General features: G+C 36.3%; 1 protein-coding gene across 1 annotated transcript in view; it reads right to left on the reverse strand.

The window, feature by feature from the left end:
• The window catches only part of LOC115057488 (dynein heavy chain 8, axonemal-like), a 33,596-nt gene extending 20,715 nt beyond the window's left edge, over nt 1-12,881 (reverse strand). Inside the window, 27 exon segments of the mRNA XM_029524634.1 lie at nt 16-120; nt 418-653; nt 817-943; nt 1,024-1,182; nt 1,274-1,355; nt 1,357-1,472; nt 1,593-1,671; nt 1,742-1,851; nt 2,403-2,522; nt 2,678-2,794; nt 3,306-3,493; nt 3,630-3,765; nt 3,857-3,976; nt 4,083-4,182; nt 4,298-4,374; nt 4,459-4,656; nt 4,739-4,885; nt 4,992-5,093; nt 5,256-5,363; nt 5,944-6,057; nt 6,395-6,571; nt 7,017-7,180; nt 7,301-7,487; nt 10,874-11,025; nt 11,391-11,475; nt 12,064-12,201; nt 12,870-12,881. Coding sequence (XP_029380494.1) covers nt 16-120; nt 418-653; nt 817-943; nt 1,024-1,182; nt 1,274-1,355; nt 1,357-1,472; nt 1,593-1,671; nt 1,742-1,851; nt 2,403-2,522; nt 2,678-2,794; nt 3,306-3,493; nt 3,630-3,765; nt 3,857-3,976; nt 4,083-4,182; nt 4,298-4,374; nt 4,459-4,656; nt 4,739-4,885; nt 4,992-5,093; nt 5,256-5,363; nt 5,944-6,057; nt 6,395-6,571; nt 7,017-7,180; nt 7,301-7,487; nt 10,874-11,025; nt 11,391-11,475; nt 12,064-12,201; nt 12,870-12,881 — 3,456 coding nt within the window.
• Nucleotides 12,882-13,314: the final 433 nt, after the last annotated feature.

The following is a 13,314-nucleotide window of genomic DNA, read 5'->3' on the forward strand; positions in this document are numbered from 1 at the left end:
AATAAGAATACTAACAGCTTTAGACTGAAGTTTTGTGAAGAGATGCCTCATATTGTACACCCCCTCTGCTTCTCTTTTGGACACTGGTGCTTCATATTTAGTTAAAATTTCATAGGCTTCCTGTAAAATGCCATGTCATGTCATCATTAGCATGTTATGTTGGCTGAACTTAAATCCAACTTCAATCAAGATGAGATAAAACATTTAGAAATTCGAGCAATGACAGAAAACAGGGTTCATAACAATCACATTGCAATTGTAAAATGACATAGGATCATTTATGAATGTTTAGTTACGCCATTATATATCTGCTAACTGATACTAGCCACTTGCCACTGCTTTTTGTAGAACCTGTGTGTGTTAAAAGATGTAAGCAATGACCAGCTCCCGAAACACAAAACATTCTGTTCTTTATACCTCAATGGAAATCAATGTCATATCGGTTTGTATTTCAGTATCCCGCAGTTTAGACAGGGCTCCCATAGCATGGCGCACATCATCCAGATTATCAATAGGATGAGATAGCTGTCTCAGGTATTTGTTAGCATGTATGCTTGTATTAATCATTTTCTTTTTGAACTCCTCCGTCAGATATTTGCACAACAGTTCCTTCCAGGCATTGGTCTCAACTTTCATGGCCTTCCTCAATGGATCTGTGTGAGATTAAATTTGGATATAAGCATGTTAAGCATGTCATTGAGCAAGTTGGCACTTAGCCCAGATGTGCAGCCACTTAAAACAGCTTCCAGCTTTGAAATTGTCTGGTTGCTGTGTAGAGCAGATAATGATAATGAGCAGATAAGATAAACACCGTACCTGTTAACAGCTCAGTAGAGTCCAAGACAATGGAGGGTTTGATATCATCAATTTCTTGTTCAATTGAGTCATAGTACTGGAATTTTGACTTTATCTGGATCAAGGATGGATGGCTGTCCATGAATTCCTTAAAAACAGTGACACAACAATAATGCTGTTATTTCAGAAAAACAGATCTTCCATCTAAAAGTCAAAGCGAGAACACACCTTGACTTTAACATTCTTGTCCTCATTCCAGATCACACTGAAGGGGCTGAACTGCTTCAGAACATCAATTGCTTTTCCTTGATTGGTGCTGACTGCTGCTTTTAGACTAACCACCACCTTTTTGATGTCTTTGTGTTCAGATACTCTGTGGTAGAAATTCTCCTTTTCCCCATCTATTACAAACATAGAAAAAAATAAAAATATCCCACAAATAGTTCTTGCTGAGTAACACACCAAATTATGCTCAGACATCAAATTTCTAAAAAAGGACAGTCCTCTCAAACTTAATTTTAATCAGCCATGTACCAGCTGACAATACCAATACCTTTGTTTATTGTGCAATCAGGACTGCACTCCCTTTGCCATGCAATGCCCTTGCTAACATCTAACACCAGGTTGATTAGGTGATTAATGGCCTGTTGGATCTCATCTACGGTAGGAATCATTACCTAGTGACAATAAGTATCAGACAGAAATTACACTTTCTGTTTACCGACACTTTGATGGAATTGTAGACTGTTCTTCCTGAACGGTAACCACTGTTTTGAGATCAGTCATCAGAAACTCACCACATTGGGTATGATCAGCTGGACTTCTGATTTTATTAGGGGAATCAACTTAGTCTCAGATCTGTTCATTGATGTTGATCTGTAAGAGCATATACTTTCTCTTAGACAAGTCTTTGTTTTTACATTCTGAAAGTATTAGACAGCCTTACTTGCGACAAAGTCTACGTTTCAGGATCTCCAGAGATAACTTGGTTGCTTTCACAAGTGCCTCTAATACCCTTGCAGTGAAGTGTTCATAAAGCTTCTTAAACTCCTGAAATTGATTAATTAATTAATTTGTGTGGAGCATTCACACATTTGGTGATATTTGATATAAAATATCAATGGTTTGGTGTTTGTAAGCAAACCTTTTCAAATTTGATGGATTTTCCCTCCTCATGAATCGATCTCACACTCTCTCCTGAGAATGTCCTCATCTTTTGACCTATGATGTACATTGCGTATGTGAGAGTAAAATAATGCACACACATACATGTAACATATTTAGACTGTGGGTATGATTTGTACCTGAAACAGATTCCTCAACAGTCCTCTTCGTGCCTTTTGACTCATGAATGGCACTTAACATGTGACCTAGCTCCTTAACTGCTTCTTTAACAGAACTACATTTGTAGTCAAAGGTCTTTGCCCACTCCATACATCGATTCTAAAAGAGATACATAGAAAATTTAGTGATGAATGGAAAAAGTTAACATTAATTCATCATCTTTTATAAAGAACAATTGCTGCAAAAACTTTGCAAAAAAGATTGACAGTTCAGTTCACAGTTTATTCATGAGGATGAAAATATAAAATATAAGATGCTTATGCCTCATTATGGTCAATCAGGTCATCCACTGAAGTCGCATGATCTTCTGGGAGCTTAATCATCTCAGTCTCTGATATATCCTTAAGGACAGCATCAATGTGTATGTTACAGATATCCTGTACCTGAAAAAGAAAATAATGTATGTCATAGCATGACTTTTCAGTAATACCATTTTAAGAATACCTAATGTATAAAACTGTGACTGCAGATCCATGACCATTGACAAATGTTAGTTAGCCCTCTGAACACTGTCCATTACTTTAATTCAGAAACATACCATTTTTACAAAATGTTTAAGCTCAAACAAAGCAGTGTCAACATTTTGGAAGAACTTGTCCACAAGTAAGGATGACCAGGTGAGCCACACGGACCCTTGGCGAAGCACAGATTCCACCTTGCAATTTATCAAAGAAATGTTAGTTTAAAAATGAGCAATGTTTTGAATCGTTAAATCAATAAATGTATAATACACAGAAACCACAACTATAAAATGTATCAGTTATGGTTCCACATCCATTTATAAAGCCTATATCAAGTTTTATATTTGGCAGCTGGAACCTTTATCCACAGATGCTTTTCCTTTCTAAGCAGCTAAACAAAACATTTATACACAATGTGTTTCTCACAAACCACGTTGAAATATTTTTACACAGTACATCAACAAAACAACAACTCTTCAGTACTATTACTATTATTTTATGATTTAGTGATTGTAGTAATGAATGTACTGTGTTTAAAAGCTTACATTTTTTATTTCTGAAACCATCAAGCTGGCAAACTCTGCAGGTATTTTCTCACAAGTGGACTCAAAATCTGCCAAAATGGTCTGTAAGAAAAAATAAAGACTGAAATCATTGAAGGTATCCATAAAATCATGAATGCACGTGTGTGAAATTATTGCTTACCTGTAGTCGGACGTGATTACAGTTTATGCTGCTTTCCCACTTAACCAGTCGCAAAGCCTGCTTTGGAACCTCCAGACCCATCTTAAGCAAACACTTAGCCTCCCGAATGACCTCGGTTACTTTAGGATCAAAGTTGACCACTAGCTTTCCAGTCTTTGGATTTCGAACCAACAGTGTGATACTCAAGACTGTTATAAGGTAGAAAAAGGATTTCAAGGAGAATATTTCAAATTCATTTTAACAGAATCTTATGCTGCATTGAAATTGGGGCTATAAGGTGCAATATAGGGTAACATCATTTGAAATTACAACTGAATAACCAACCATAGTCTAGTTTTGAAACTTTGTCCATCCATGCTCTGTGGTAAACACTCTCAAACTGTACAAATGCAAATGCAGTTTGGTTGTACATTTTGACCACATCTTGTCCCTTGGGGGTGTGAAGGATGTCGGATTGATTCTATCAAGCACAATAGATATAGCCCACATTCATACATAATGGTATCATGCCATAGTTAAATATTTAAAATTGTGTGAGGGATAAGGTTTACTTTTAGGATTGACATGGGTTCCTCTATTTTTTTGTGGAGGTGCCTGACCCAACTAATCCTTCCAGCCACAGGAGCCATGTTTCTAGCTAATGGGGGTTCCTCTCTTTGTTTGTCATAGAGCTGCAAAAAACATTGACACAAGAAAATTTGTACAGTTAATGACAGTGAATTTATATATATATTTTTTTGTGTCTAGTCAAATATCAATGCCCACTAAATTTTTTACCTTTTTCACAAACTCCACTTCTGAGGCATAATGCTGAAGAATAACACCCAAGATGCTGGAAATTTCTGTGTCTAGACAGGAAATGTTTAGCTTCTGAAAACTAAATAAATAAACAATATTTAAAAAATGTATGACCTGTGTTACAATTTTCTGTTCATCATGCCAAATTGTCAGTTGTATCCCTGTATTATATTGCTATACAGTATTATACTGACCGCTGTATTAAGGAAAGACCCTGCTGAGATGAGCTGATTTTTAAGAACCACGACTTCATAAAGGTTTGCAGGTTGGCCTATAGAAGACGGATAACATTTATATACAACTTGTCTTTGCAACGATACTTGTAGAAGTCCTTGTAGAAGGAAATGTCACATACCTCAAGGTGCTGGATTTTGGCCATAAACTCGGTAAAATGAGTTTGGAATTCAGCTGATCTCGGAGCCAACATATCAGACTGCTTCAGTTTAAAATTCATGCATACAGTCTGAAATTGCCTGGCCAGTATCTCAATGCCCTCAATATCTGATTTCCCAAGGGAGCCAAATGTCTTGAAAATGGCTATTATTTGTGTGATCTACAAATAATAATTATTAATAATGAGCAAGCACTAAAGATAAAAGCTGAATACAAATAAAAAATAGCATAGTAGACTGCACCTTTTCGAGTTGCTTGCAAAGACCCTCAAACTTGCAAAAAATTTGCATTTCTGAAACCTCAAAGGGTCTCTTCAAAGGCCTTTCTGTTATTTGCTTTTTCGTTTTCTCAAAGCAAGACCGATACTCTTGGTACAAGTAGATACAGTCCTGCCAAAGGCAAAAAAAAAAAAAAAAAAGTGAAAACAATTGCATGCTGATATCATGTGTTATATCCAATCCTCAGTAATGTTACGAAAGATATTGTCAGTGTCACCTGTATTTTCTTAATGATGACTTCGGTGTCTTGGTCCCATATTTGGCATGTGCCATTGTCAGTAATATATGATCTGCATGCTGTAACCATCTGGTTTGTGACCTGTACATTTTTCCATCAACACAATAGCAATGTTTCAGTTCGGAGAATGTAAAACTTATATTGTGTTTGTGTATAATCACATATTTCTAAAGCAACGATCACAAAAAAAAAAAAAAAAAAAAAAAAAAAAAAAAAACAACAACAACAATACAATAAACTTACTTTGATGAAAAGTGCAGATATCCTTTCTCTGGTATTGTAGAATGACGAAACTGTGAAAATCATTTGAATGGCATTGATGATATTCTGCACACTCTCCATCATAGTGACCTGTAATCACACATCGATGTAGTCATATTTTGACAATATTCTATCTTTTTCAAATTATTGCGAACCATTAACCATTCATTAATTCATTCATCTTCTAACGCTTATCTGTTTTTGGGCGTTTGAGCCAAAACCCAGTTCACACTGGGTGTGGGTGGGTTACACCCTGGACAGATCGCCAGTCCTTCGCACAACCACTCTCACTTACAATCAGACCTACGGGCAATTTAGAGTCACCAAGTAACCTAGACATGATGTCTTTTAATGGCTGGAGGAAATCCAAGCAAGCATGCGGTGAACATGCAAACTCCGCACAGAAAGGACACAGCCCTGGGAACAGAACTTGACAGAGATGTCTTTTATTGGTCGATCAATTTCCTAAAGCAAATAATTGACATTTTTCTTTAATAATACTAACATCTGCTAATTTTACACACCTTTACCACCTTTAACCATTTTATGTTCCAAGAATCTTAATGAACCTTATTCTGCTGAATCTGACCTCAGCAGAAGGACTCCCATTCAGTACTTTTCATTTGATATGACTAGGCATTCATCATATCAAATTATTGACTATACATACCGGGTCAGTATTGTAAAGAGGGCGACAAACTTTCTCCAGTATGGACAGGTATTTCACATTGTCTTTTGCCTCATTGGCATGATCTGTTATCCTGGAATCCAGCTCCCGCCACACCTGCATATTTGCAAGGTTTAAAAATACGGATCAAATGTCCTTCACAAGTTACTGTACAAGAGCACAATGTATGTTTTCAGTTTGATATATTAATAACATATTTGGATAAAGTTGGTATACCTCTATCATAACTTTATTTTATACAACATCTTAAAAGATCATCAAAGATCGTGTCATGGATTAATTTCTAAAACTGAGAATTTAATCATTATCAATTCCCATCAGCACTTTTGAATCACATGGTGAAGACGTTTTAGGCATTGTAAAGTAGGTGTTATAATTACAAAAACTCAAGCTCCAGTGAAATTTTCCAGACATTTCTTGGTCAGTACTGTACCTTCATAACCTTGGAACCACTGATATGGAGCACCATTACCACCGATTTACACGCTTGGCCTTTAATGTGTTTCACAATGGAGTTGAACCTCCAAGACATTCTTTGCCAGTGTTGCAGTTCACTTAATGGCCCCGCAGAATCATCTACTTTCCTCAGTTGATTGCTTTCTATCAGGACCTGATGAAATAAAGGTTATAATTTCCTCTTACTGATCAACTATTCAAGCTATAAATCCACAGTAAGATTTGTTTCAAAGTAACATGTTTATTTGTATTTTTTTTTTCAACCTTAAAAAAGCCCTGACATTGTCTTTGAAGGAAATTTTCCAGAAGCTTTAGCCAAATTAACAAAAAGGAAAATCATTTGCCCATTACTTCTCTTTTATCTTAAGCTTGGTATTTTCCCCCAAGCAAACTTTTCATCTAAAACTAACAACAGCAACTGACAGTACTTTGTGTTTTGTTTGTTTGTTTGTTTGGTTTTTATGTCTGTCATACATACATTTAATATTCTTTCTGGCCATGTATCTCAAACCAGTCAATCCTAAAAAGCAGATCTTTAAATGCCACTACCCATGTGAGAGATTTGACAACAAGGAACTCATTTACAAACTGTTTCTAACCTGTTTGATTTGCTTGTACCATTGCATTAGAATTTCTTCAAGTTGATGCACCACGTCAGAGTTGGCAGCCACAACTTTCATATCATCAAGAGAGGCCAATTTGGACAGGTCAATATCTGTGACTGTTTTAAAATGAACAGTGCTCTCACTGTACATCTGGAGGTCTGATGTGAAAATAAGTACAAAATCACCAGAACAAGTTAGAGAGGATTATTTGGTCATAATTATGTCATGTCTAAACAGCAAATATTTAAGTCTGACAACTTAGTGAAAAGATTACTTGCCATCTAAGGTGCTGAGATAATACTTCATATTGTACTTGAAGTTCTTCTTAATTTTTTCTCCATGTCTAATCTTATCCAAAGCGCCCCAGTTTTGATGTGAATCAAGAGCTGGTAATAGGAAGCTGTAGGCATCCCTTATTCCTTTCAGCAGCCCAAGTCTGGCATCAATCATTGAAAAACAGACTTCCTGCAAAGTATAAAAAGACATGTTATCTAACAAAATCCAAAAGCGAAATAGCTATAATTATCTTACTGTTACATGGCAGCAGTGGGCACCCTCAAGCTTTTCCCAAAGAAGACAAGTATTCATTGCCAGTGTCAACTGAATGGTTAAATAGCATTACAAAAAAATCTAACTACTCATAGGCCTGTAACAATTATTTAATAATTGTCAAACTGTGATTTTTTTTTTTTTTTTTTGACCTAATCATGGTTTCTTTGTTTAACCACAATTTAAGAAATTTTGTGGGGGGTGGGGTTTATTTTCATGAGACAGGTCAAAGCATCATAATTTCCAGGATCTGTGTGCATCCTGCAGAGCGACAGAACAGTAACTGTCCCATCGGAGGACGCCTCACTTTCATTGATTTACAGTTGCGAAGTCAAATCGGCTTTCTAACATTAACAATGGACAACACTGGAGTTTTAGTTTAGTGTTGGTAATAAAGAAAGAAAAAGTGTTGCTTGACACTGTCCCGCTGGTCCTGTCATAATGTAGGGAGTCTGCAAGCCCAACTGGTTTCAGCTAAATTATGATTGGACGATCGGCCATTTAGGGAGGGACTATAGCATAATTTTGACAGTGAATTTGGAAAACGAGACGTGAGATGGAGGTTGTTTCTAATTGTAGTACAACTTCTCCGTTGTGGGATTATTTTGGTTTCAAGCCAAATCAGAGGGGAGAGCCTGCAAATATGGAAGAGGCGATTTGGCGACTATGTAAGAAAACAGTCGCAGTAAAAAATGCTGGCACAACCACTTTGAGACAGTACCTCAAAAATCAGCATCCCTCACAGTTTGCACAATTAAACAAATCAATCAGTGCCCCTGCATCAGCGGATGCCCCCCCCAGCAGCTGGGCATAGCAGAAATATAGTGAATGGCACCATTGCAAGCCCAGTGAGGTCCAACCTCAATCCAGAGAAACTGAACATGCTTGTCTTTCTGGCCTGAAATCTGCCTGACAAATAACCTTTTTTTATCGCCCACCACCCCCATGCCCTTCTTTCAGAGGGCTATATATTTGTATTATTATTGTTGTGATTTAAACTGTTAGTTGTTGGCACTTGTCCATATGCACATTCATATCAACTAAAATGACCAGGGAGACCAGTTGGCAAAAAATGCAAGTCAAGAAGCGGTGATGACTATTTTAGCACATAGTTTTACAAATAGTGATGATTATTGGACTTGGATAGTGAAAAAAGTACAGTGGTGCCTCAGCTTTCGAACTTAATCCGTTCCAGGTTGGTGGTCGAGGTCTGAATAAATTTTTCCCATAAGAAATAATGGTAAACTCATTAATCTGTTCTGGCCCATATGAAAAGTCCACTTTTCAAACCAGCCACGACTGGCTTTAAAAGTAAAGCCCTTTTCATCACTTTCAACATTCCCCTCGCTGCTCGTACCCGCACTTTTCTTTTTTAAATCATCATAAATAGCGAGAGCTTTTTCACTGATCAACGATTCGGTGATGCTGTCTCCAGCCAACTCTTTTTCCTTAATAAAGATAAGCAGCAATTTTTCCATTTCATCTAGTATCTGAGGCTTTTGCTTACTAATCACTTTAATTCCCATCGCAACACTGGACTTCTTGATGGCCTCCTTGTTCTTTATGAAAGTCGAAATCGTAGACTTAGGTAAGCAGTACTGGTTAGCGAGATCAGAGACAAGAGCACCACGCTCGTGTTTACTTATTATCTCTTTTTTCAATTCAATAGTAGTAAATGTTGTCTTCCTTTTCGCCTTCCCTTTCTCAGCTGGTTTCTCGGGAGACATAATGAAGGGTTTGAAAACCAAAAAAAAAGCACACAAAGTAATAAAAACTTAGTAGAGTGCTGGTCGTAGGTCTGTTCGTGTTGAATTCTGAACGAGAAAGAACGCACGCGGTTTGGCTTGACTTGGCTTGACGCGGGCGGTTCGAAAGCTGAAATTTGGTCGAAAGTGAAGGCAAATTTTTCTCAAAAATTTTGTTTGAGGGTCGAGTTGGTCGTGGGGCTGAGGCGTTCAAAAGCTGAGGCACCACTGTATTTAAAAAATTGGACTGAAAGAGACAATTATATTGCTAATCACAATTATTTCAGAGATCATTAACTACTCAAAATAGAAATTATAACTTAGTTATCTGAAAGATTTTACTGTATTTTGACATCTTTTTTGTGTATTTATCCATCTTTTTAATTATAACTTTATTCACTTTGATTTTCCAAAATACTTTTAAAGTGGTAGAGAGAAATTGTGTGTTTCAGTTTGTGTGAAATGTTACTGACTTGGGAGCAGCAAGATAGATGTTATTTAAAAAATTTTTTGCAGAATGTTTAAAAAGTGCATACTATTAAACAGTACCTTTTTTTCTTTCAAATACATAGAGGCAAAGCCTAAGATCTGTTGCTCTTATGTTATTGTAATGAGCAGTTAAATAAACATGAAAATCGCAATTGCAATATTAGAGAAAAAAAATCAAAATTATTTTCTAAAATTGTTTAGCCCTAGTACTTACAATTTTATTATAATTATTGTCATTTGCAAATGGCTATATTTTGATCCAGATTAGTGATGTGTCGTTCAAGATATGTTGATCATGTTGAACAAATCTTTGACTTGGGAGTAACAGTTTATCTCAGTGAGTGATTTGTTTTTTTCTCCCTGGTCTGCGCATGCATCACAGGCTCAGATTCATTCAACAGATCTTCCACATATTGTCATTGTAGGAATGACTGATTCGTTAACAACTCATAAAATAGGGTCTTCGGTCTGACTCTTTCGTTCCTTGTCCCATTGCCGCAGTGCAGGCTCAGTGTAGAAATTCGTTCATGACTCATAACTATGGGTCTTCGGGTCTTTCGTTCATTATTCACATTGTTGCAGCAGTAACATGACCAATGCTGTTATTACTGGTGAGGAGAGCTATGACGTTAGCACGAAAGCAAACTTGTGTATTATATGCCAAGTGAAAATCGATTTGTTCATATTACTGAACAAGATTAAAACACCTGGGTCAGTAAAAAGATCCGAACTGTCCATCACTGATCCAGATACATATCCAAAATTAAAATATCAGATACCTGTTTTCCTATTTAGATGACGTTAGATTTGTCTTGCCTTTTATTGTGACATATAGTATATTTAGCACACAAGTTACTTTTATAATACACACACACGCACACATATAATGCATTAAGCACGGCAGTATCGATATTAAAATAACTTCTGCAGAAGGCAAATAATAAACACTACACACCACAGCGCACCACAACTTTCTTCACAACTTATGTACCCTCAGCAGTGATTTTACATGGGTGTAGTGCAAGGAAAAAACATGTCTATCACAAAGCAGTGACAGAGCTGTCTTACCTTATGTATATTCTCTGAAGTCAGAGGAATTTCCACTCTACTTCTCATGAAAGAGCAGCAAATACCTTCAAGGCATGTCTTAGACAAATTTGCTAAAAACAGCCTTAGTGTTTTTCCCCCTTTTGGAGTCCCAGGATATGAGCGGCCACTCTCTGAAATTAAATCCATTTCACTTTTGATGACATGATAAGCTAAAATTGTCATTTTAAAATCATATGTGGCATGATATTCTTTCAAAGTTAAAAAATTCACCAGCGGGGAGCAACTGCAATCTATTATTTTTTTCTTAAAGGTTCATCCAAATCTAAAACAGAGTGAACATAGATTGAAGTGCATACAGCAAAGGACTAGGTAGGTAGGGTAGCTTTCTATGTCCGACAAGTCAGAAACACTAATATTGTTAACCTGTGTTATCTAGTATTAAATAACTATCTTGAATGAGAGTTTTACAAATTAAAAAATTATTACAGCACAATGACTAGCCAAAATTTCTCAATCTTCGTAATTTTATGCATACCTATTCCTGGGACTTCAGCCTCTTGATAGACAAAGGTAATGGTGGTACAACCTCCTTTGGCGAAGAATTTATCAAAATTAGCCAACTATCAACAAAAGTAAAAGGAAGAAAAATTTGATCAATGTAATGTTTTTCTTTATCTATTTATATCTTAAACTAGGTATGAAGGACGTTTAATGTTTTTAGCAACATTTATGAAAACGAAATCACGGCCAACAATGAAGACAGTCAGAAGAATATTACATATTGTGTTTTCAACACCCGAAAGACTGGAATATTTCTGAAATCTGTATCATCCTACGGTACAACAATAAATAGAAATAAACATTGATATGATTGTGTGTGTGTTATTTGAGACGCTAATGCAGTTTCACATGACAGTTTCACACACCCTCACAGTCTCTTATAGGCAATATGCATCATTTTAAGAAGTATTAGAAAAATTTAATGTGTCAAATATATAATTATGACACCCTTTCTGACTGAAACCAAAGCAAGTGGACCAAATACATTTGAAAAATAAATAAATACATACATAAAATAACAACAACAACAAAAAACATTGTATTATACCCGGCTTGTGGCCACAATCAAAACTCAATAGTCCCAAACAAGAGAGATGGCTAATTCTTTCTGTGATTGGTTATGGTATACAAAGACTGTCAAAACTCACAGAAGAAGGCGAATCTAAGATAAATTCCTCTACTGCTGCTGGCAACAAGCACAGCCTCTCAGCCAGGATGTCAAAAATGTACTTGTGTGCAACGGTGAGGAGCTTTTTACGCTCTTCTCGTGCCTGCTGGAATTTGACCTGAGAAAGACAATGGTTGTAAAAAAGTAGAAACAGTAGCTGCCAAGTAACAAAACTACATGATGCAAAATAAATCCTATCTAATTGTTTGTTTGTGTTCTATAGACCAGCATGGTATTAATTCAGTTTACCTGGCATAAATGCTTATTTGGTTTTGTATCATGTGAATCCATCATTGTACAAAATCACCTCCCAAATCCACCCAGGGTGTTCTCTCTGAGATAAATAAATAAAAACAGTTTTAGACATGCTCCTTGGAGCCTTATAATGATGCTGTAGAGTTTTGCTGAGTTAATACATTTAAATGCATCTACTTTAATTGTCAGTTAGATCATTTTTTAATAAAACAGGGATCAATTGACTGTCATTGAGCATGGTAAATTCACGCTAACATGTAAATGTTAGTTAATACTTGTTTACCAACTGAAGCCATTAATGTGAAAGGAAATTAAAGGCACACCAGTGTTGGATCATTAAAAATAAAACGTACAGATAAGAAATCCAATTCAATTGAATTCAATCAACTTTGCTTATCCCGTTAAGGCACACTGAGCAGATTGCCAGTGAACACACCAAACACATCGAGGGATAAAGATAAAGACAAACACTAAATGTTAAATAAAAGTTAAACTACGTTAGCGCCGATTGCTAACACTGGCATTACAAACTGCCGTCGCCATTACCTCCAGCAAACTTTTAGCATTAGCGTATTTTTGTGTACCCTTACCAACACAGTCACTGGACCAACTTGTTGCTGTGTCGTGGCCACATTCCGTGTTTCTGTCTCGTTTCGGGGAAAGAGTCGTCGTCTCTGCGTACAACGGTTTGCATCCAGCCGTTATCTGCAGAGTAACTGTCTGCAGTTAGCCGTTAGTTGAATCCAAAACTTTATTAGTAAATCATACAGTCAATGTAGTTTCAGAATCATTTTAAAGTTAAAGCTAAGGTTTCAAGGAAAAACAGTCAATCAGATGACAGAAACAAACAAATACATTGTTGTGATATTTCGTTTGAGACCAAAAATCCAAATTGCATAGTTTTATTTGATTTATACATATGAATTTATATTTATATACATTTTACCCATTTCTCATGTGACAGACAGGTAAAGTG

Source organism: Echeneis naucrates, chromosome 17 (assembly GCF_900963305.1).
Source record: "Echeneis naucrates chromosome 17, fEcheNa1.1, whole genome shotgun sequence".
NCBI lineage: Eukaryota > Metazoa > Chordata > Actinopteri > Carangiformes > Echeneidae > Echeneis > Echeneis naucrates.